A 23,891-nucleotide genomic window follows, 5' to 3' on the forward strand; every position below is an offset into this window, starting at 1 on the left:
CCGGGACCTTCTGGAAAGCCTCATGAAATGTGTCTCTCAACTCTCCATCTGGGTGACAAAAGTAGTAAGCAGTCATCCATCATCTTCCAGCCCCTTTTGGTCAAGAGTAGCCCCATGGGTTTTAAGCCCCTCATATTTCCAAGTTGCACATGCTTTAGTACAGAATTTCCAAGGGGATCCCATGCCAAGGCAACAGAGAAGCCCCAGTGCCAGAAGCAGACTGAGAAAGGTGCAGGCTCAGACAAGGTGCTATCAAGTTCCACGGGTGCAAAGGAGATCCACTGGACCAACATGGGTTGGCTGCTCACCCATGGAATGCTCCAGAATTCTACACAGAGGTAGCAGGCTGGTTGGAAATCGTCAGGGGAGGACTAAAGTCTTCCTCACCCCACCCCTTGGTTCTGTCGCTGTGTTCACCTGAGGGTTACTCTACTGGGGCTGGGGTGATACAATGTCCAATTTGGCTAGCAGGCGCCCACTCGGTGAAGATGGTGGGGGTGGAGGGGTGGGAGTGTAGGTAAGGGTGGCCTTGTAAGCTAAGCACTCTCCCAAAGTGTCCACGACACATGAGACGGGTGGTCCACTGCTGCAGTGACATGACTGTGACTAGGGAGGGGGTACTTCTGGGTGCTAAAACAAAACTTGAGACCAGCACAGAAACAGCCAGCTCATGAGGCTCGTAGACACGATCTACCACCAAAGTCGATGGGTCGGCCCCTCCCACGGTGGGGCACCTTTCTACCCCCTCCCCCAGGCGGCCCAGTGCAGTTTCCTCTCCCCTTGACACTGAGGCAGTGCTGACACTAGGTGAGGGAGGGTGGCTGTGTGGTTTGTGACACCATCTGGAGGGGACAGTAGGACAGCAGAGGGAGCTTCCTCAAACTGCACATAAATAACACTGCTCGTCCCCTGATTTGACTTAAGTGTTTCTGAACATCAGAGTTCTCTACCAAGTAAAAGGACGCTGGGAGGGGAAATGCTGCCTCTGTTAAATATAACTCAAAGGTAACTGAGTGACTTGCCAGTAGTTTGGAGACAGCAAGAAAAGAACAGAAGTGGGGCCTCATCCTTCGATTTTCAACACAAGAGAAAAAGAGGAATTGTTCTTCAGCAAGTAAGTACATTTACTATTATCTTAATACGGGATAGCTTGGTAGACCTAGTGACCAACAACCTGACTGCTTTTTAAACAAACATACCATCACTCTTTACCTCCAAGATGCATACTTTCCCCCCAAAGGGCCTTCAGGGGGTCTCTTATTCCAACATAACTTGGAGAATCATCATCAGAGTGATGGCCCGTTATTTTAAGTTTCCTAGGTGGTAGAAAATATTAATTTTGGAGGCTGAATTTGAGTTTTCCAAAACCAGTAAAATTCTGATGAATAAGTGAATCCAAGCTAATCCTGACTAAAAATGGAGTGTGGCTGATAAAACAATCCAGTTTGGCTGAAACACTGCCTCAAAGAGGGGTCCCAAACATTTCCCGGGTAGCACTAGACTATGTCTCTGGTGGCAATCTGAGAGGATCACATAGGAGCACAGCTTTCATTTTTATTCCTAAAGTTTAATATATTTACTAAAAAAAAAAAAAAAAAATCAGCTTCCTCACATTATAGTACATAATATAAATAAGTAATGTTTTCAGCATGTCTTTTCTCTTCCCTTTTTACTGACACTTTTCCATTGATTGAGATCCTCTACCCCTTTAAGACATACTCTTTGTGTAGAAGTATTTAAAAATGGAAACACTTGTTTTTCTCTGTTAATACATTAAGAAAGAAGTAGTTTCGTGACTTAAGTACTGCCTTGGACAAAATATGCCCTCCCTGGTGCTCTGTGTTTTCGGTATGTTCTGAAGAGGGTCCAAGCTTTCATGGGTGGGCTTGCTGATATCCAGGGCCCTTAGAGTTCTCTGTGTTTCTAACAGTCTTCATCATCCCTTCTGGCATTGGGAGAGCTGTGGTTGGTTCTTGGAACATGCATGCACAGGCAGGGTCACCTCCGCAGAGGTCCGCCAGTTTTTGCTTTTCCCTCGAGATTGTGCCATGATTTAGAGGTTGCTCAGATTACGATCTCTGACTCATTTCAGGCGGGCAACTAACAGGTTTTACAACCCATGGTGGGCCAGTCTTCCTTCCTGGGTGACTTTTAGTTTCTCCTTTTCAGGTTGTGAAAATAAATCTATAATATTTTATATTTAGGAGTTTGGACACCCAGGTACACTATCCAGCCTCTCCTCAGTGTGTTTTGCAAACATTGCGAGAGAACCCTCTGTGTGGGGGCAATTGAATTGTCTTCTGCCTTGCCTGGTGTAAGCTGTGAGGTGCCCGAGTCTCATTTGGCTTGAAATTGTTTGCTTTTGTTTTCCATCCTCATCAGCAGAAGCCATGGATCACACACTGAAGTGGGGAACACTCCCACCCAAGCGCCCATACCTCAAGCCCTTTCAGCTCTTGGTGCTGGCCGGTCTTTTTTACTTCTGTTCAGGTAAGCAACCTCCAGGAACTTGACTGAGTCCACTGCTTCAGGGTTTAGAGAGAGGAAATGGTGTTCTCTGTGCTGCCTCCTTCTGTGAGAGAGAAGGGACCTTCAGGGTATTTCAGTTCATTTTAGGGATGAGAAAACAGGTCCAGAGAGGTTAAAGGACCTGCCCTTGATCACACAGCAAGCCAGTGGCCAAGTTAGCTCAAGAACACAGACCTTAAAGGAAAGGTGGGGCAGTGTTATTTTAACAAAGCCAAAAGCTGATTCAGAAGGACAGCTCAGAGTTGTGATCTCTTCCACTAGGTGCTTGTTTACATTTTGTGAAACGCTAAGGCACTGGCCTTGGGCTCTGGATCCCAAACTACATTTCTATGAGACAACACAGCTAAAGTCTTCTGCTTCTAAAACTAAACAATGATGATCTTCTTTCCAAGTTGAAGGGGGAAAAGAAAGTTGTAACATACAATCTTCTTAATATTAAAATTTTCTCAATATTTATTTGTATGCTTTAGGTGCTGATGCCCTTTGTCAACACAGGCATCTGACATTAAGTAGTATCAGATTTAGCACAAATCATATTTCGAGTTATTTTTAACTTACTATATAGGTATTTCGGGTGTGTCCTACAAAGGATATTTGGACTTCTGGAGGCTTTTGTTCCATCTCAGGTGCTGAACTTGGGGGGCTGTTGGGAAGGGTGGTGCTGATCCTGCTGACAGGGTGGCTCTGACTTTTTTTTTTTAAAGTCAGAACAAATAAAAGATCTGCTTTGTGCTGAGCAGCATGCTACCTGGTTTCATCAAAATAAAGAGGAGGCTTTGCCTCCTGCAGCGTTTCCTAATCTGCAAAGAGCCGAATATCAAAGGGCCTTGTCTTAAGCGACGGTTACTTAATACTGCAGCCATCACCCAGAATGACTAAGGTGTGAGGGAGGGCACTGGAGGGAAGGGATTACTGTGACTCTGGTATTTGTACATTGTCTGTCCTGAGCTGTAAAACTTGCTATTTTACACTGTTGCTGAACCAAGAGAACCATGAGTCAAGTTTCACATCAGATTTTGTATATCTGATGGACAGTAATATTTCCAACAGTTACAATTTTCTTTTGGGTAGTCGGGGGCAGCACTCCCAATCTAGAGTCTTCTGGGGAATCTTAATGAGTTTTAAAAGATTCAGAAGGAAATTTACAGGCTTGCTAGAAATGTGGTATGTGTGCATGCATGCGTGCAAGCGTGTCTGTGTGTGTGTGTGTGTGTGTGTGAGAGAGAGAGAGAGAGACAGATGGAAAGGGGGTGAGGAGAGAGAAAGAAACAATAAAAAAGAGAGAAAGTATAAAAAGAAAATTAAAACCAAGGCTATAGCAATTATACCAGAAAAATTAGTCAGGGGCAAATGGAAGGAAATGAACTTTGAGCTAAAGAAAGATATTTAGGAAAGTACCTTGTTCTACAGCTACATCCAGATTTTATTGTTGCTATACTGAGTCAACAAAGGAATCCATGAGTTTCTTTTGTCTGAACACCTACTGTGTATCAGGTGGGCCTTAAAAACTGAGGCTGGGATTCCTGCCCTCAAAGAGATGTGAGTATGTTAGTTGGAGAAGGCAAAACAAACCCACAAGCAAGTGAAGAGCAGTGAAGTGACTGGCCCTGACTGTAAGCGCCCCAGACCTGGGAAAGCTGGGACCAGGGTGGGCTGCAGCAGCGGGGCAGGCTTTACGGTGGAGGACGCGGGTGGCAACAGCATTCCGGCCGAGCAGTAGCATGAACAAAGGCACAAAGGTGAGGATGAGCCAGGGGGAAAAGGTTTATTCTTTTGTTTAATCATTTATGAATTCAACAAACACCGAGCATCTCTCATGTACAAGACACTTTTCTTGGTCCTGGGGACAAGTTGTGAGCAAAATTGACTTGGCTTTTGCCTTCGTGGAATTTACAGTCATTGGGAAGAAGATGAAGATTAATCAATCATTCAGATGAATGTATGACCGAGAAACTCTCTGTTTCTCTGCCAGAGGGGACAGTGGTGAGAGTGATCTGGGTGAAGGCAGAAGGAGCAGCATGTGAGGGACACGGAGCAAGGAAGTGAAGGTGGGCAGTGTTGGGGCGGCAGGGACCCAGGGACCAGACTCCACAGGGCTGGAAGGCCAGGGATCTGAATGTTATTTGGAGGCACTGGGAAGCCATAGAAGGATTTTAAGCAGGGGAGTGACACGGTCTATACCAGTGCTGCTCACACTTTAATTGTACATGCCAATCACCTGGGGGTCTTGTTAAAAAGCAGTTTCTAGCACAGGGTTTTTTTTTTTTTTTATATTGGAGTATAGTTGCTTAACAACGTTGTGTTAGTTTCAGATGTACATCAAAGTGATTCAGTTATACATATCTACTCTTTTTCAACTTCTTTTCCCATTTAGGTTATTACACAATGTTGAGCAGAGTTCCATGTAGCACAGGGGATTTTTAGAGCAACGAAAATACTCAGTATGATACTGTAATTGTAGATGCCTGTCGTTACACATTTGTCAAAACCCATAAGATGTACAACGCCAAGAGTGATCTCTAGTGTAAACTGGACTTTGGGTGATAGTGGTGTGTCAGTGTAGCTTCATCGACTGTCACAAACGTACCACTCTGGCGCCGGATATCGGTGGTGGGGAGGCTGTGCCCATGGAGGGGCGGCGGTATATGGGTACGCTCTGTACTTTACGTTTATTTTGCCGCGAACCTAAAACTGCTCTAAAAGATAAAGTCTGTATATATTTTTTTAAATGCAGTTTCTGCTTAGGTGGGCCTGGGGAGGGGCCTGCATTTCTGTATTTCTTTTTTTTTTAATATAATTCTTAGGGAGGGCTAACTCTTTTTTTTTTTTAATTTATTTTTTTTATTTTTATTTATGGCTGTGTTGGGTCTTCGTTTCTGTGCGAGGGTTCTCTGCACTTGTGGCAAGCGGGGGCCACTCTTCATCGCGGTGCGCGGGCCTCTCACTATCGCGGCCTCTCTTGTTGCGGAGCACAGGCTCCAGATGCGCAGGCTCAGTAGTTGTGGCTCACGGACCTAGTTGCTCCGCGGCATGTGGGATCTTCCCAGACCAGGGCCCGAACCCGTGTCCCCTGCATTAGCAGGCAGACTCTCCACCACTGCACCACCAGGGAAGCCCCATTTCTGTATTTCTAACAAGCAGCCAGGGGATGCTGATGCCGCTGGTCCACAGACCTTTAGCTTTAGTAGTAAAGCTCTAAATGATATATTTTTTAAAAAAATGGTGTTGCTGAAGCATAAAGAACGGCTTGTAGGGCAGCCATAGTGACTGCCAAAACCATTTAGTAGCTTATAGTACTTGATGATAGCTTCGATGAAAAGAATGGGATTGGAGGGAGATGGAGGGATTGGAGAATGTGTATGATGTAGAACTGGTGAGGATTTGCCAGACTGAAGTGCAAGTGTGGATTGTGCATGGCCTGTGGGAGACAAGACTGGACAAAGAGAGTGGAGTACAATCACGGAGGACTTTGCTCAGGGCAGGGGATTTGCACACTACCCCCTCCTTTCCTCTCCTGTGTAGGAGAGCTGCACTTCCCCCTGACACCCCATCCATTGCTGCCCGGGACAAGGGACCTCTCTTTCCTGCACAGGGTGGGACCAGCAGGGCTCCTCTCCACTTCTAGTGCGGTTTGTAGAGGCAGAAACACTGGACTCATGTGCTCCAGAAACTGGTGGTTGTCTAACATGGGCAGCTTTTCCTCAGAGCTGCGGTCCTCTCAGGGAGACACAGCTCTCAGGGGAGGGGAGAGGCCTTGGGTAGGAGTAGGCCAGGGATGCAGGAGAGGTGTTGGCCTGGAATTCTGTGGCATGAGGAACACTGAGCTAGAGGAAAAGAGTGCCCTCAGAGTGCCGCTGTAAACAAAGCCTCTCCCCTCCCACCATGTTCTGTCTGCATGCTGCTGGCCAAGGCACCCTGAAAGCCACGCTTCTTGCTCTGACTACTGTGATATCAGCTGCTGAAGTCCCCGAGCATTTTAGACATATACTGTTTAGGGAGACACACAAAAGTAAGGATCAGATTTATAACGAGTATATAGGCTGGGCCTATAGAGGAGAGAAAGTTGGGAGCAATGTAAAAATCAGGTGACAAGTCTAAATCTGTCAGCTGCTGGAGAGCAGTTACCTCTTAGTCTCCTTGTGTGCCCAGCACCCAGCCTGGGGCCCACACAAGCCCCGAGGATGCTGGTTCACTTAATCAAAAGCACTTAGAAGGGTCCAAAAAGGTCACTTCCTTTGTGTTAAAGGTCACACAGACCATTAACAGTAAATCTCCAGGTGGTGGGATTACAGGTGACTTTTATGCTTTTCCATATTTTTCATTCTTTGCAAATTTAATGTGTGTTTCTTCTAGAGTCAGGGAAAACCTTTATTTAAAAAGCACACCAAAGTCCTCAGTGAGATACATTACGGTACACGGTGATATAAGCTGCTGTGCGCACCTGATTCTTTCTCCTTTAGGAGAAGTGGTGGTGCAGCCCTGCTGACCATTGCTGGGGTTCACCTCCGAGGAAGGGGCATTGTGGCCAGCCCAGTGTCCACACTGCCTCACTCTAGTTTGGAGGGACTAGGGGAGACTCATGGCTTCCTAGATTGGGTTCTTATTTTTTTAAAGCTATAAATTAAATTTTATTATTGTATCTCCCAATTGTCCTGTATGTATTTTTTCCCCCTGCAGTGACATAAAATTCACTGTTTTAAAATGTACGATTCAGTGGTTTTTAGTATAATCACAATGTTGTGAAACCATCACTACTATCTAATTTCAGAACATTTCTATCACTCTAAAAAGAAACTCCATACCCATTAGCTGTCCCTCTCCATTCCCTCTGCCCTGTTTCCTGGTAGCCACTAATCTAATTTCTGTCTCCATGAATTTGCCTATTCTGGACATTTCTTCTAAATGGAGTTATATTATATGTGGCCTTTGTGTATGGTTTCTTTCACTTAGCATAATGTTTTCAAGGTTCATCTATGTTGTAGTAAGTATCAGTACTTCATGCCTTTTTTGGTTGAATAATATTCCATTGTAGATTGAGTTTTGAGAGGTACATTATTTGTCTAAAACTAGTGACCTCTACACTTGTTGGCAAAAAGCTCCCTCTCTTGGGGGTTTATCGGTGGAGAGTTGAAGTGGTCAGGAAGGGCAGGGGTTGGGGACTTGACTCAGTGCAAGTGTCAGCTGGTTACCACAGTGATTCTGGCCACATCCTGGGTGTGATTCAACACATGAGGTGCTGTGTCTGAGAGAAATAGCCCCATGAAAAAAATCTGTATAGCTTTTACAGTTAATAAAACACTTTACATCTGGGTGTCATATGACCCCCATGGTAATTATGTGAAGGAAGTCGGGGAGATAGTATTATGCCCATTTTGCAGAAATTATACCTTGGCCCAAGGAGTTTAATCACCTTGTTAAAGGTTATGATTCTAATGCACAGCGGTGGAACCAGATTCCATCTCCTAATGCTTAGCCAGGCATTCAGCAAATATTTATGGAGCACCTACTATGGGCCAGGCCCCGTTCTAGTTCTGCAGATATGGCAACAAGCAAAACAGATAAAGCCCCTGCTCTCATGGCCCCCGAAGTAACTCCAGCTGATATATAGCAGCTGGAGACAAGCTCGAAGAGAAATAAATCAGGGCAAGGGGCTAACAAGTGGCAGGATGGGTGGGGTCAGGGAGGAAGGTGCTGGTTAGGGAGTCAGAGAAGGCCTCACCACAAGGGGACACCTTCCCTGAAGGAAGCAAGGGACAGGGCTGTGTGGATGTCTGGGGAAGCCAATGGTCCGGGTCGTGTGCCTGGCACCATGTAAGGTTTTACTTGCATTCCCTCACAGAAACCTCAACCCATGTTGTTAGGTAGGTGTTGCTAGGCCAGTTTGTAAAATGGCAAAGCAAGCTCAAAATCCAACTATTTAGGCAGTGATGCTGAGACCTGACTTTCCCCTCCAGAACCACTGAAGCGGACAAAACCCTTCAGAAATCTTTCGACTGTTTTCTTGTAAACGCGTGTAGCAGTCCCTGAGTATGGAAGCCAGGTCCTGGTGGGAATTGCCCAGAAGATTTTTGGTTCCTCTTTTCAGTCTGGTTCTTCCTCACCACCAGCGTCTGGTGAGGGGATCTCACATAGGAACATCGAAGAGCCCATTGATGGTTTGCTGTTGACCTTTAGACAAACACCCACACTTCTCCTCAGATGGCTGGACAAAAACTCCTTAAGAACTATGATTGAAATTAGCTCACTTTCAGTTAGGATTTCTTTTTGCTAATGTCACCACATGTCAAAATCATTTAGAAATCCTGGATTCTTTTTGGGTGGGAATAAACAGGGCACAGGAAAGACACAGTTATTTAGGACCCCGGATGAGTGAGTTGCTTTCTATCATGGGGTCTGTCTGGTCCATAGCAAGACCAGGGTTCCATGTGTCTGACATAACCCCTGAGTGAGATGAAAGAGACCAGAAAGTACGAGTTGGGGGTGAGAGGAGGGAGAGAGAGGAAAGGAAACTCCTACGGAAGACCTGCTATGTACTAGGGACTTTTCCATTTATATCATTTTATTTGAATTTAAGTTTACAATGATCCTGAGAAGTAGGCATCATAACATTTTTACAGATGAGGAAACAGGTTAATCAGAAAATGGCTGAGCTGGGACTAGACCCCAAATCAACAGGAATCCATAGTCCATGCACCTTCTACATATCATTTTGCTTTCGTTGTATCTCTTTTTAAAGAGAGTTTGGGTTATTTAGCTATTCTTTGCTCCCCTCAAGTATAGCTTTTCATTTATTTCCCCCTTTTCAGTTATATTCCCTAAATCTAGGGCTGGCAATGTTCGGCACGATTGTCAGAAGAAGTGCCTTCGATCATTCTGAGGTACTTCACACTGCTGTGAAAATACCTACCATCACAATGCTCTCTTCCTAAATGCTGCGGTAGGGCCACATCCAGTCTGATGGAGGCAGGTAGAATAGCTGGTGAGATGGAGAGGTGCTAGTGTCCCATGATCCTACTGCCCAAGGAGAGTGGGCCTGGAGATGAGATCCCTATCCTAGTGAGACATGGGCCTGCCCAGGGGTTCTGTGTGGCTCTGGAAGTTACCAAAGGGAGGATGTAACATGGTAGCACTGTGGGGTTTGGGGGGGTGGTCAGTTGTGAAAGCACCAGGGCTTTAGAGGAACTCTGCTTTTAGGTCAAGCACAGCATAGGAAAAGTTACTATGCCTTCTAAACCAAAAAACCAGAAAATATAGTCTGACAGGGATTTTGGTGCTACTGATAAGTGCTTAGGAAATAACAAAAAGATGGAGTTTGGATGCTGAAATATTGATATTTCTGAGATATGCTGATGGGAAATGGGCAAATGTTTTAAATGGGGACTCTCTAGCAAACCTAGGTTGTAGGGCACCTGTTGTGTGGATGGCAGATAGCCAAGGGAGATAAAGACAAGATATCCGTCTGTTTAGGGTAGCTAGAGAGGGCAGAAATGGTCCAGAGGAGTAACCGAAGCCTTGTCAGGTGGGGATGAGGAGAGTCATTTCAGAATGACGTCATGGGTCAAGCCGGGCCTGGAAGGAAATGGACTGTTTCTCAAAGCAAAAGAGCCCAGTGATGGAGCCCAGCTGGGAGTGGGCAGTGCTGGCTTACTTATCCTAGAACTGGGCCTCAAATTGGGGAAACCAGTAAACAAGGAGAGTGGCCCGAAAAGTTCTCTGCAAAACTGGGGCAGTTTCCTTTCCTGGGCTTAGTTTCCTCACCTGTAAAATAAGACCACCAAAATGATCAGGGAAATTCCTTCAAAATCTCACATTCCTTAACTATGGCTTCCCTATCCCTGTGGGACTGATAACATTGTTTAACTGGTAGTTGGCACTCATATGCTTGGTCTCCTAAAGTCCTTCTTCTTTTGGGACTAGTGTGCCTTCTCTCTCATTGTCCGTGGACAGACAAATGGGTAAAGAAAATGTGGTATATACATACAATGGAATATTAGTCATTATCATCATATCCTTAAAAAGGAAGGGAATTCTGACACATGTAAAACATGGAGGAACCTTGAGGGCATTATGCTGAGTGGAATAAACCAGTCACAAAAAGACAAATACTGTATGATTCCACTTATATTAGGTATCTAAAGTAGTAAAATTCATAGAAACATAAAGTTGAGTGGTGGTTACCAGGGGCTGGAGGGAGGGAGAAAGGGGAGTGGTTTAATGCATACAGAGTTCCAGATTTGCAAGGTGGAAAAGTTCTGTTTCACAACAATGTGAATATACTTGATGCTACTGAGCTGTACATTTAAAAATGGTTAAGATGGTAAATTTTATGTTATTTTTTAATCACAATTTTTTAAATGGAGAAAAAAAGCACTGGAGACCAAAGAAACCAAAATCAAACTGAACACTCCAATCCTGCTTGGTCACTGGATACAACACTCAATTCTGTTACTGCCAACTCCAAATTCTTGCTTGTGCAGGCATCTATATTTAATAGATATAAGATCTTGTTCTGTTTGCCTCTCCATAGGCGTCATCCAGGTGACCAAAACAGTGAAAGAAGCAGCAATGCTATCCTGTGATTACAACATATCCACTGAAGAACTGAAGAGAGTTCGCATCTACTGGCAAAAGGATAATGAAATGGTGCTGGCTGTCATGTCTGGAAAAGTGAAGGTGTGGCCCAAGTACGAGAACCGCACCATCACTGACGTCACCAATAACCTCTGCATTGTGATCCTGGCTCTGCGCCTGTCGGACGATGGCACCTACACCTGTGTTATTCAGAAGGCTGAGAAAGGGTCTTACAAACTGGAGCACCTGACTTCGGTGAAGTTAATCGTCAGAGGTCAGTGGAACTTTCTGATTTTCAATAAGCCGGCAGACTCTTGATGCCCTTAAAGACATACTCCTATTGATTTAAGTGGAAATTTTACCAAAGAGGGGTGTATCTCACTTCATTTCTTAGGGTTGAGTCTCTAGTTTTACAGTGAACCCTAACTGTTTTCTCAGGATGTCCTGGAAATATCTATTAGTTGCATTTCTTGCACTTCGACAATCCAAGTTCATGACAATCACCCTGGAGCACTCTAATGACCTGAAGTATCTTCTGAATCATAAAGGGACACATTTGATTTGATGTAGCTATACTATTAACTGGATTTGATCCAGTAATATATATATTCTTGTAAAGTATGTTGAAAGGTATAAGAGCAATGCAGGCATAAATACTATGGCTATTGTACTATTATATTTATTGTATATTTGAAGCTCTCCTCTAACGGTCATTCCTACAAAGTTAGATGTTAGAGAACTGTGAAGGGCAGGGTAGGAAGAAGCCGTGACTTAACCACAGGTGATACTGCTAGAGGATATTAATATATCCTGAGCCCTCATTGAGAAATGGTAGTCCTGGGCCATTCCCTCATACTTGAAATTCAAACATATTTCTTTTTCTTCCTGGGCACTTGAGGCTTTAGTGGAAAGACTCGAACCTTTTAATAAAAGATAATAATTAACCTTGATATCAGTTAACTTAAGTGGATCCTTAGTGAAGTCTTCACTGGTCTTCCCTGCTTTTGGTCTTCAGTTATGCTGAATCTTTAGCTGTAACATCCAGATCATACCTAAAGCTTAGGAGGTAAGCCAAATTTACATGGAATTATCTTGAACTTCACTCTGTGTATTCCCTACCCATGGAGAGAGCAAATGATCATATGGTGGTGAGATGTGAGGGGTTCTGAGAAGCCCACCTCCTCCAAAATTCAGACCTGTGTCGATTCCTGGAATTCCCACTATTATAGCCTCTCCTGCTAATTTCAGCATTTTTTCCCCACAAGATCCCTGTTAAAGATAAAAATGTGTTCCCTGGGGGAGATGGCACCACAGACATATTAGCCTGTATTAATTAATTACATTAGAGACATACTTAGTTTTCTAACAGAATATCCAGACAGAAGTAGACTCAGAACATGTACATTTTGATAGAAAGATAAAGAAGAAAATCCAAGGAGGAGAGGCAGAGTTTCAGGGAGGGCAGGCCCTAGTAGCAGGTTATCGGAGGAGACCAAGGACAGCTAAAGGGGTAGCATGGGAGTGCTGAGGGCCTCAAAAAGGAAGGTGGGGCACCAAAATCAGGTAAGGGAAGACGAAAATGGAAACTCTGCTTGCTTAATTAGACACAGAACCAATTCTGGTACTTCCAATTGAGTCAGTTAGAACAGTGCTTCCCAAATGATAAGGTGCCTATAACCTGGGGATGTTGTTAAAATGCAGATTCAAATGCAGCAGGTCTGGCGCTTCTAACAAGCTCCCTGGTGAGGCCTGTGCTGCTGCTGAGGATGGCAGTTTGAGAAGCAAGGCCAAGGTGACCAACTGTCCCGTTCTGCCCAGGACTGAGGGGTTACCCTCCTTGGACATGAGATTTTCAGTGCTAATACTGAGAAAGTCTCAGGCTAACTGGGACAAGTTGCTTTCTCTATATTTGCTAAATGATGTAATAGCAGCATAGTATCAATGGATGAAAGCCTTCATTAAGCAGCACATTTGAGGAGCTAGCTATACTAGTTAACATATTAATGTTAATTAACTAGTTAACATATTAACTTTCTAAAACATATGCAACTTTTCCTTTCCTAATAAGATATTCTTACCCTACCTATTAAGAGTGGTGAAAACTTGGGTTAATTGATTAAAATGAGAGACAAAAGAATAATTCTTTGATGGTTCACAGTCTTGCAAAGCCTTAGGAGCTGTTACTCTAAACAGATCACCTTATAGAAGGGATAGGAGACAGAGCTTAGGCTGTTCTAAGCCCAGCCAGACCTTGAAAAGATGGTTTTTAATATGATCCTTGGTATTAGTGGCATTCCTGTGGTTAAATGTTTCTTAGAAAAGCGAAGTGCAGAAATGAACATGAATCGTAATTAGGATATGAGTTACTTGGATTTGTTATTCAAAGTTAAAACATGACATACTGATGTTATGAGAAACAAACAGAATATTCTTGTTGTTAGCTACCACTGTAATCATTTGATCTTATAGGATAAATTAAAGGAGTAAAAAATAATAATGTCAACTAAAAATGGTTCGAGAAAATGTCAAACTTAATTTAGGAACAGGATTAATTCAAAAAAGAAAGGTGACTCTATCCCTAACCAGATCCAAGTTTTTCTTTTTCTTGGCATTTATAGTCACTTGTCATAACTTTGTGCCACCAGGCAGTCCTGGAAGCTTTCACCTGGCAAGTTGATTTAAATGAGGGAACTCATCTAAAGGAGGACAAATTTAAGACTCACATTAGTCTATTAACTAACTTCCTGTGTGTCAGGCTCTGTTCTATGTGATTTATATTAACGATGTCATTTAATTCTTACAACGCTGGGGGCAGGTATTATCATCCCCATCTTACAGATGAGCAAACTAAGACTAAAAGTGGTTAAGTAATTGGCCCAGTCTTAAAAGGCAAAACTGGTTTTAAAACCTGGTCTTGGGACTTCCCTGGTGGTGCAGTGGTTAAGAATCTGCCTGCCAATGTAGGGGACACCGGTTTGAGCCCTGGTCCGGGAAGATCCCACATGCTGCGGAGCAGCTAAGCCCGTGCGCCACAACTACTGAGCCTGCGCTCTAGAGCCCGCATGCCACAGCTACTGAAGCCTGCGTGCCTAGAGCCCGTGCTCTGCAACAAGAGAAACCACCGCAATGAGAAGCCTGTGCCCGGCAACGAAGAGTAGCCCCTGCTTACCGCAACTAGAGAAAGCCCACGCGCAGCAACGAAGACCCAATGCAGCCAAAAATAAATAAATAAATAAAAACAAAACAAAACAAAACAAAAAACCTGGTCTTGATGACCACTGTGCTATACTACATCTCTCTGTGAGACTCTGAATTCTGAAAAGAAAACTAATATATGAGATGAAGTATGGGGGGATTGGTTCCCCACATTTATGCTAAGAAGTATAAATTCTTGAAGCCTAACAATAAGTGAGGAAGAGGTGAGGGGAGTTTTTTCCTGTGTTCTCTGCAGTCACTTCACTATGCTTTGCTTTACTTTAGTATCTTATTAGGGGGCAAATACACAAATGAAAGAGTGCCTCAAGTATCTTGGAGGAATATTAGGAAGGTCTCTCTGTCCTCATAAGGCGTATCAGAAGAGCAAGGAAATCAGTAAAGTACAGTGGTTGAGATTACAGGCTCAATAGTGTAAAACTTACACAGAGGTTTATCTGATTAAAGACTACTTTTGAAAAAGTAAGGTAATGCTAAACAAACTTTAGAGAAGTGTTACCTCAGGTGTGGGAAGTGGGGAGACAGCAAAGTTAAGACCATACAAGTAGATTTACACAAGTTACTGTCAATATTCTGGTTCTCAATTTGGATGGTGGGTTCCCAGGTGTTTAGTATAGTATGAATTAATAAATAGATACATAAAAGAGAGCTACTTTGTATACCTCAAAAATTAGGAAGAAAGAGAAGAAAAAGAAGTAAAAGAAAGGAAAGAAAGGGAAGGAAAAGAAAAGAAGGCAGACATATTTTAATCTGCTTGTTTGTATCTCTAATACCATGGCATTAGTATTTTTCTGAGAATATATTTTTCAATATAATCTTATTTTTAATGTTTTAATAAAACAGCAATGTTTGAAGCTCTAAAAAAAAAAAGAAAGAAAAGAAAAGAAGTCAGGGGAAGGGAAAGGTCTGGTATCTGAAAAACTTGAATTCAAATCCCAGTTCTGCCACTTATCGGTTGTGACTTCTCTAGACCTCAATTTGGTTATTTATAAAGTGAAACATTGTATTAGGTTAAGTCATATGAAATTACTGATATTTGACCTTTTTTGATCTACAACCTACCTCCTAGGGTTGTTGTAAAGACGAAATGAGATAATGTCCAGACCTAAGAAACATTAACGTGTTGTCTATTATTTTTTTCTTCACCTCTTGCAAATGCAAGTGTTGATACTATGTCAATATTTATTCACATGAACCTACTTCTTTCTTTAATAAGTGCCCTCTTACCTCCTTATGAAGAATTGATATAACCAATTCAAACCAAAGTTAGTCTTTGAATTATACATAAATATTAATGACTTAATGGGAAGTTGCAATTATATTTTATTATTCTTATTAAAGCTAGGTATTTATTAAAAATATAAACACACACACAAATATGTAATGATATGTACTTACATCCTTGTTCTTTCTTCAGCTGACTTCCCTGTCCCTAGTATAACTGATCTTGGAAATCCATCTCCTAACAACATCAGAAGGATAATTTGCTCAACCTCTGGAGGTTTTCCAAAGCCTCACCTTTCCTGGTTGGAAAATGGAGAAGAATTAAATGCTACCAATACAACACTTTCCCAGGATCCTGAAACTGAGCTCTACACGATTAGCAGTGAACTGGATTTCAATATGACAGGCAACCACAGCTTCGCGTGTCTTGTCAAGTATGGAGGCTTAACAGTGTCACAGACCTTCAACTGGCAAAAATGTAAGTGATATTGTTCTGGGAAGTTTCTGCTGTGTAGAGTCTAAAAAGAAAATAACTCAGCCAGATGCATTACAGAATTATGTATATTGACTCTGATAGTATTTTTTTTGCAGTATTTTTAGACATGCAAATAAAATGATAATGAAAGTATCACTATGACTTATTAAGGTCACTGTACAAGGTTTGACTATAACGTTACTAGACTAATTTTATTTTCTTTAATAAACATTCTAAAATTTAGACATCCAAGTAAGTTCTATCCATCAAGTCAACATCTTAGGAAGTTACTATGACACTATTGTTGTTATCGAAAGCACTAAGAACTGTCCTTCTTTGGAATTGCTCTCTGGGCTTTGGCACTTTCATTTTGGGGGCCCCCTCCCCATGGTCCCATGATGTCAAATCACTGTCTTTTGAGGGTGAATGTACCTTTTAAGAACTACTGGTTCATTCAGAACCAAGTCTGGTAAATAAGGTGAATGACAAACTACTTGAGGACAATGCCTGAAAAAAGTGGTCATGTTTAACCAAAACCATGACCAAATAGTTTACCCTACAAGTAGTAAACTTGTAGAATTTTCTTTCCCCAAGAGGTGAGATCATCTGAAAGTATAAAATGGAAAAAGTTGGGCTTTTATACATTTATGCATATTAAACCCATAATGGGTTATTACGGAAGAACTCAGATACTTGAAATACATTTCTAACTTGTTTGGCTGATTATATGGAGCACCACCAGGCCTCTCCCTACCCCCAGCCCCACTTATAACAATGATGTTTTGTGGCTGCATGGTAAAAAATTATACATCGAGTATAATATATTATGTGTAGCATGTCTTACATCTTCCTCTTATTTTTGCTTGTAGTAGAGGAGATATTTTAGATGGTCTAGTAGATCATCTTAGTGAATGACTTACTCTAGATCTTTCTATCTTGAGTGGATTCTTTATTTTCCTCAATAGGTAGTGAGATAAAACTTGGGGGGGAAATTAACCCAAGTTTTGACATGATTTTATTAATAGTCCAAACTCATCTCTATCATCTTTTATGTATTCTGAAGAATTTATAAAAATGAATTTTGAATCCTATAGTAAAACTAGTTTATTAAGTCAGCATTCTTGTCACTTTATTGTTATATAATTATTTAACCAATTTTAGATTATCATGACTAAGGTAGACAGTAGCACACAAATTAGTAACAGCAGCTTCAATTATATTTTATTTTGGACATCATTTATATTTGGAACACGAGTACATATGATACTCTAGGGCAAGGGTTGACAAAAATTTTCGGAAAAGGGCCAGACAGTAAATATTTATTCTTTACAGGTCATATGGTCTCTGGCAACAACTCAGTTCTGCTGTTATAGCATGAAAGCAGCCATAGAAAAGACATAAATGAATGACATAGCTGTGTTCCAACAAAATTTTATTTAAAAAAATAGGTGGTAGGCCAGGTTTGGCCTGTGCATGGTAGTTTGTTAACTTATAGGAAATAGAATGTATTCCTTTATATAAAAGGATGGAGCTATTATTTAAAGATGATTTAGACTGCCCAGCTTTATCATCTTTTCCCTAGTTTGCCTTCTCTCAATTCTTCCTTCATGCGAAGGAGAAGCAGTATCCCTTTTCACGATAATTCAAAATACTAGTTCTTTGTCCTACTTGGTCCACATTCACAATGACTAACGGAGAGATGATTAACAGTATGTGTTTAATCATTCCTTCTTTCATTCAGTTTTTATTAAGTAGTTATCACATACCAAGCATCTTGCTAGGCACCAGTGTTGTCTTTGTGGTCAGAGAGCTTTAAATACATCAGATCTCATGAACTGGACGGCAAGTATCATTTAGAGTCAAAAGCAAATAATGCATTTGTGGGGGAGGTCAAGGGGTGACTGCATATAAACAAACGTAAATTAGGTGTATAGTTGATAGGAATAGTTATAAGTCAATGTGAATAAAGCTTTACTATTTAAATACCCACTCTTTACCCCAAATTTATTAATTAAACAGATTGGGTCTATGGCTCTTTTAGCCTGGGCCTGCCCAGTTTGTTAACCCTTGATGTACTGGAAGATATATGTGTGTGTGTGGAAGGGGTGAATCAGGGAGTCCCACTCAGGCTGTCTAATGGGCTATATGTACAGATGTCCTCACGCAACTATGCACTTGGGATTTTGGGTCTGCCCTGTGGTGCCTTACCAGGTTCCTAATAGGCATCACAACAGAGCAGGTTTGCTGCTACTGGTTCCCCCTTCTTTCTCTTAAACACATACCTTCTTTCCAGGCTGAGTGAGGCTTGAGGATGGATGAGGAGTGACCTCTGAGAGGAAGTCAGGAGTGAGGTGGAACTTGTGAAACATCTAGACCCCCAGGATAATAGCAAGAGCTTCTTTGTTATTTTGGGTGTCATTCTGGTCTGCAGAGGCCAACCCTGCTAATCACTCGATGTCTCCACCCAATCTGGTGTTTTAGAGAAAAATAAAAAAAACGACTTTCCCTAGTCTCTAAGTAGTAGGTGCTCTATGGTCAAATGTGCATTTTATAATGATCACTGTGGCAGAATGTGTAGGAATTATTAGAGCCTAGAAAACCAGAGGCAAAGAGACCAATATAAAGGCGACTAAGTTGGAGATCAGAAAAACGTGAACGAAGGCGGTTGCTGCAGGAGATTTGGAGAAAAGGAATCAGTTGCAGAGATTTTCTCAATACAGCATAGAAAGTCAGTGGGAGCTACTGGGCAGTGAGCACAAAGGCAAGCCTCCCCTTTTATTTGGGTCACTGATGGTGTTGCCATTCGCTGAAATGGGAGAATGCAGGTGGTAGATATGCTCTGGAAAGAATACATGGATACTCAGTTCAATTTTAGTCAGGTGGAGATGCTGGCATCCAACCATATAGTCAACGGCTGAAAATACAAATTTGGGGCTCAGAAATGAGATCAGAAATATGGTATACAGATTTAGAAATCAGCTGGTGTTTCCAACCTTGGGTGTGGATGAGATCACCCCATGATTACCGGGGCCAGTGAGAGGAGAATGGGACCATAGATGGAACCGTGGGGAACAACAGTAGTTAAAGGACAAGAAGAGGAAGAAGAGCCTACAAAGAAAACTGAGTCACAACAAACAGCAACTGAAGAATGTGGTGTCATAGACGTCCCAGGAGGAAGAGTGTCAACTGGGCCGAATGCTGATGAGAAGTCCAATAAGCTAAAGACCGAAATTTATCCCCAAGGCTTGTAATCAGAAAAATGAGAAACGGTACTTTAGTAAATGCTCAATATTTATTTGTAAGCCATTCCAGAGAAACCAGAAGAGGGTGAGCTGCTATAATATTCCTTTTGTGTCCCTGCCCTTCTCCAGGTGTTGCTAACGCTTCCTCAAAGGGGTTGAAAATAAATGGTGTAGCTGCCGCTCCTGAGCAGGAGGGACTGACAGCAGTACCACATACACCTTTCTACTCCCACCCGCAGCCTTCCTCGTGTGCCCTGTCTTTTCTCTGTTCCCTGTGTTCTACAGCTGATAGCCAGTTTGTAGAGCTCTCCTTCAGGATGATCCTACCTACTACCAAGCCACATCCACGCTTGGTTCTTTGCTGGGTCTCTTCTATTCTTCCAGAAGCTCTAGGCTGTATGATGAAAAATGTGTATCTGATAATGAATGCAAAGTGGCTTCTGTAGCTTTAGGCAGCTACTGTAAGGGGTGTGTTTGTGTGTGTGTGTGTTAAAGAGGACACCCTAAAAGGGAGAAGTCATGACAGAGCTGGAGAAGGAAAAAAAGGTATATCTAGAACACAATATCAACTATTAGTAGCAATACATAGTAATATCAGCTATAGAAATGAGATACGAAGACAAGATAGCTTTTAAAGGCTTTCCTGAGAATCTTTTTTTATGCCAACTTAACTCAGTAAATGCAAAAGTTCAAATTTTCTTTTTCACATTTAATATCTGACATCTGGTATTAGTTGCCCACAAGTATGTGTCTGATTAAAGAGTTATGCAAGAAAAATGCTAGAAGCTGCATTTTGGAGAGCTGACCAGGCAAAAAAAGTGAAAAATGCTTTACAGTTGTGTCAATATAAGGGGCACAGAATGGGTATCAGGCAGTTGGAAACACATTAGAGCTGACACTATTCTTTTCCTTCAGCAGCCAAACCAGCCCCTTCTGCTAATCAGCTCCTGCTCTGGGCCATTATTATCCCAGTCTCAGCATGTGGGATTTCTGTGATCATTGCAGTAACACTAACATGCCTGTCCTGCAGTAAGTAATATTGTACTATCACAACGATCTCAATTCCTGGACACCCAAACTCTACCAGTATGGGTCAACACCTCTCCGAGGTTTTAGCCTATTTTATTCTCATTTTTGGAGCAAATCTATGGAAACTTTAGTGTCTCCTTTACTTGTCTCAGCAAGTTCTGTTCATTCACTGGACAGATATTTCTTGGACACGTACTATGTGCCTGGCACTCTACTAGGCGCTGGAGTTACAAAGATGAGAGATCACTGCCCTCAAGACACATTCTAGTTTAGTCCTTTTATTTTTCCCCTAAATGTGTAATATTTTCTTGGAGACACTGAGGCTTGCTAACTAAATTGAAAACATATCTGATACAAAGTGATAGTCTAATCTTTGATTTGGAATTGGAGGAAACGCAGAATGACAAGGTTTAGGGGCAAGAATCATTTTCTTGGAGGAGGGTAAGATGCGCTAATGAGATGTAGTTGAGCAACTCTATGGCTACAGGTGATTTTACCAATTCTCAATTGTTCAGAATTTATTTTTGGATGAAAGATCAGGAGTGAGGAAAGAAGAGATATCTAGGATATTTTTTTCCTATGAATCTAAATTTTTGGCTTTACACATATGCTACCCTCAATCTGTAATTAAATGAAGAGGAACTGCTAGGCCAGCACTAAGGCTATAGTCACCATGAAGGAACACCAACCTTTCTTGGAGTAGAAATCTTGTACACTGAGCAAAGAAAATTGGAAGACCAACATCTGCTGATTTTCCCAACTTTCAGCACAAAAAAATGTCAAGGCTCGAGGAAGTGACTAGAGACTCTTTGCTATGAACAACCTACCCCATGGGTAGGATAAAGAGGTCTGGTGGGCTCAAGGGTGTTTCTAATACAGACTGTGAACCTGTCTAGTTGAGAGTTTTTCATCCTTAGTACTACTGACTTTGGGAGCCGTATACGTCTTGTTTCAGGGGGCTGATCTGTGCATTGTAGGACATTTAGCAGCATCCCTAGCCCCCACTCACTATATGCCAATAGCACCTCTTGCCCCCGTTGTGACAGCCAAAGATGTCTCTAGACATTGCACATGCCCCCAGGGGGTGATGGTGGTGGTGGCTGTGGAAATCACCCCTGGTTGAGAACCACTCCTCTAGTTCTAAGCCAGTTGAAGGTTTGCTGAAATACATGGGCGTGATTTAAGGGAAACTTACCTCCCTAGATTTTTATTGCTTGTGCTTTGTCTTCAAGGACATGCTGCAAGGTGGAGAGAGAGAAGGAGGAATAAGGAGAGCATGGAAATGGAAAGCATCTCCCCATCTCCATAGGATCTGTGGAAGGATTGGGCTGACCAGAACACCTCGAGGTATCTTCTCTACCAGTGTGGGATATGTGAGGTCTTGTGCTCGTGAACACAGGGTTTTCTTCCTCTCAGAACCAAATTTAAGATCTTTTACTACTACCACCTTTTCAAAATCCACATTCAACGTACTCTAAACAGATGGTTGGCACCTCTCTCCTTTCTCCCCACATAAAATTTGCTTATTGTAACCTCTTCCTTTGCCATGCCATTCTGCCATCTTGAAATGTTCCCCTCTTGCCAGTCAACTCAGTGTCTTTCAGTATCTGTCAAACACGTGTACTATTCCTGGGCTATCTCCTTATTTTGATCACTCCTTTTTCCCTGTATCCCTCAGTACTGTTGGACACAGACTGGGGTCACTCTGTACTAATTCAGTAACATCTCATTGATCTGTCTGCCTCTTACTAACAGAGTCATCTCCCACTGACCCAATTACAGAGCCGAATTTCATAAAGAATTACCTCTCTGTGTCATTTTCTCACTTAAAAACACAAAAGAGACCCCAGGGTCTACAGGAAAAGTTTCAGAACTTTTTACTTTCCCTATTCCAGTTGATCTCTTCAGTCTAAACATCCTCAGTTGTTTCTATTGTTCTTCACACGGCAGTTTCCAGAAGCTCCAGGTGAACACACTAAATGTCAATAAATGGTGTCCAAAACTTTAGATTTGATCTGATTCTACATACGATGGGGTAGTTACTATTCATCCAAGGATGTTAAGGAAGCCTAAACACAGCATCAGCTTTTGTGAGTCACACTAGTAATTTACATCAATTCTGTGCTATCCTAAAATCCCCAGGTCTTTTCAGGTAAGAGAAACATTGAGACATTAGAATCTAAAAGACTGACATCAGGACCAGGGTAAACCACTATAAATCAGTCTCCATAAACAGTTCAGTTTTGACTTGTGAAGTTTAGGGTAACAGCGGCGTTAAACAACGAGATTCTGCAGAGTTACCTTTAAAAAGAAAAGAAAGTGAACTATAATACCTGAGACTTACATAACAGGTTATGTTTTACAAAAGCATTATTTCATTTCGCCTTATAAAAATCTCTATGAGCAAGATCTTTCTATCTCCGTTTTATGGGAGAGAAACCCAAAGCTCCCGGAGGTTGAGTGATCTGCCTAAGGTCAGACAAATAAGGAGCAAAACCAGGACCCAAACTCGACATCAAGCTCAGGTTCCTTTCACAGCAGCATAGCAGCCTATGCATATTTTCTCCACAGCAGTCTCTCAGCTTCCTGTCCTGCTTTCTTTTCATTTCAACTTCTTGCTCATTCTCCAGGATGCCCTTCCCAGGATGTTCCCCTCAGTTCTGCAGTTACCTAGCATTTCCCTGACTTTCCTTCCATCGTAAAAGTTTTCTGCTCAGTCAGCTGATCCTTCATAATGAAGCCAGGAACCCAGTCTCCTTCACAAGCATTCTGTGGCCATCTTGCCCAGTTCAAGCAGTTCTGCCTCTGACCACTAGAGCAGTGCTCTCTCTAGCACGTCACTCTCCACCCTGGGTTTATTTTCATGTGCCACGTCTTATATCCTTTACCAAATTGTAGGCTTACTGAGAAGAGCAAGCGTGCCTGATACACCTTTGTTTGCCCCACACATAGGTGAGTGAGTGCCTTGATCTATAATGTTTGGTTGGTTGGTGATAGCTGGTGCTTAATATTTGCCTGATATTTCATGTAGTAAAAATTGTCAGACTTGTCCTAAATTCTCCCATAATTTAGACTTGCCTTTATGTTCTTTAGCCATCAAGATTAATATCTACAATGTTACTTCAAGCTGGGAATACCCTTGTGATAAAAAATATAAAAATTTTTAATGTTTTCTTCAGGTCCCACCTCCATCTGAGATCGACCTCTTCTTGGAGCTTCCTCAAATGGCCAGGATTATCCCACCTCGACCTTCATGTATCTGTTCTCTAGGAGCCTCTTCATTCCAGTGGCTTTGCTGAAAGTGACTAGAGGAGTATGATGGGGACAGAAGTAGCTCTGGTGACCCTGACCAAGGATTTGGAAACACAGAATTCTTTAGGCCTGGAAGAGACATTAGTGAATACTAACTACTCTTACTAATGACAAGGACATCGAAGTCCTGGGAGGTGACTTGAATTGTAAAGGCCAGGGCCAGAACCCAGATTTCCTGGCTCTGGTGCTCTTTTCCTTCATCAATCCAGCTTTGTGCTATTAACTGGTATGTGTGTGTACACACACACACACACACACACACACGCACACACACACACATCAAAGTGCTTCTGGAA

General features: G+C 42.3%; 2 protein-coding genes across 6 annotated transcripts in view; one reads left to right on the forward strand and one right to left on the reverse strand.

The window, feature by feature from the left end:
- Positions 1–1,039: 1,039 nt before the first annotated feature.
- CD80 (CD80 molecule) lies at positions 1,040–23,622 on the forward strand. 2 transcript variants are annotated; one of them, XM_068546696.1, is made up of 7 exons: positions 1,040–1,114; positions 2,383–2,490; positions 11,057–11,374; positions 15,731–16,015; positions 20,173–20,283; positions 21,516–21,630; positions 23,463–23,622. In XM_068546696.1, the coding sequence occupies exons 2-6, from the start codon at positions 2,391–2,393 to the stop codon at positions 21,590–21,592; spliced, it is 891 nt and encodes a 296-aa protein (XP_068402797.1). In that variant the 5' UTR covers positions 1,040–1,114; positions 2,383–2,390; the 3' UTR covers positions 21,593–21,630; positions 23,463–23,622. The 2 variants fall into 2 exon arrangements, with proteins under 2 accessions (XP_068402797.1, XP_068402796.1); XM_068546695.1 differs by lacking the exons at positions 20,173–20,283; positions 23,463–23,622 and having other exon boundaries at positions 21,516–21,593.
- TIMMDC1 (translocase of inner mitochondrial membrane domain containing 1) overlaps positions 2,520–23,891 on the reverse strand; it is a 48,152-nt gene continuing 26,780 nt past the window's right edge. Inside the window, exons 9-10 of one of the 4 annotated variants that reach the window (XM_068546689.1) lie at positions 23,470–23,664; positions 17,240–22,584 (exon numbers count right to left, since the gene is read on the reverse strand). In XM_068546689.1, coding sequence (XP_068402790.1) covers positions 23,504–23,664 — 161 coding nt within the window. In that variant the 3' untranslated portion in view covers positions 17,240–22,584; positions 23,470–23,503. Of the gene's footprint in view, positions 2,570–17,239; positions 22,585–23,469; positions 23,665–23,891 lie in introns of those variants that run through there. The other 3 variants (XM_068546690.1, XM_068546692.1, XM_068546691.1) reach the window with 3 other exon arrangements.

This window comes from Eschrichtius robustus, chromosome 6 (genome assembly GCF_028021215.1).
Source record: "Eschrichtius robustus isolate mEscRob2 chromosome 6, mEscRob2.pri, whole genome shotgun sequence".
Classification (NCBI taxonomy): Eukaryota; Metazoa; Chordata; class Mammalia; order Artiodactyla; family Eschrichtiidae; genus Eschrichtius; species Eschrichtius robustus.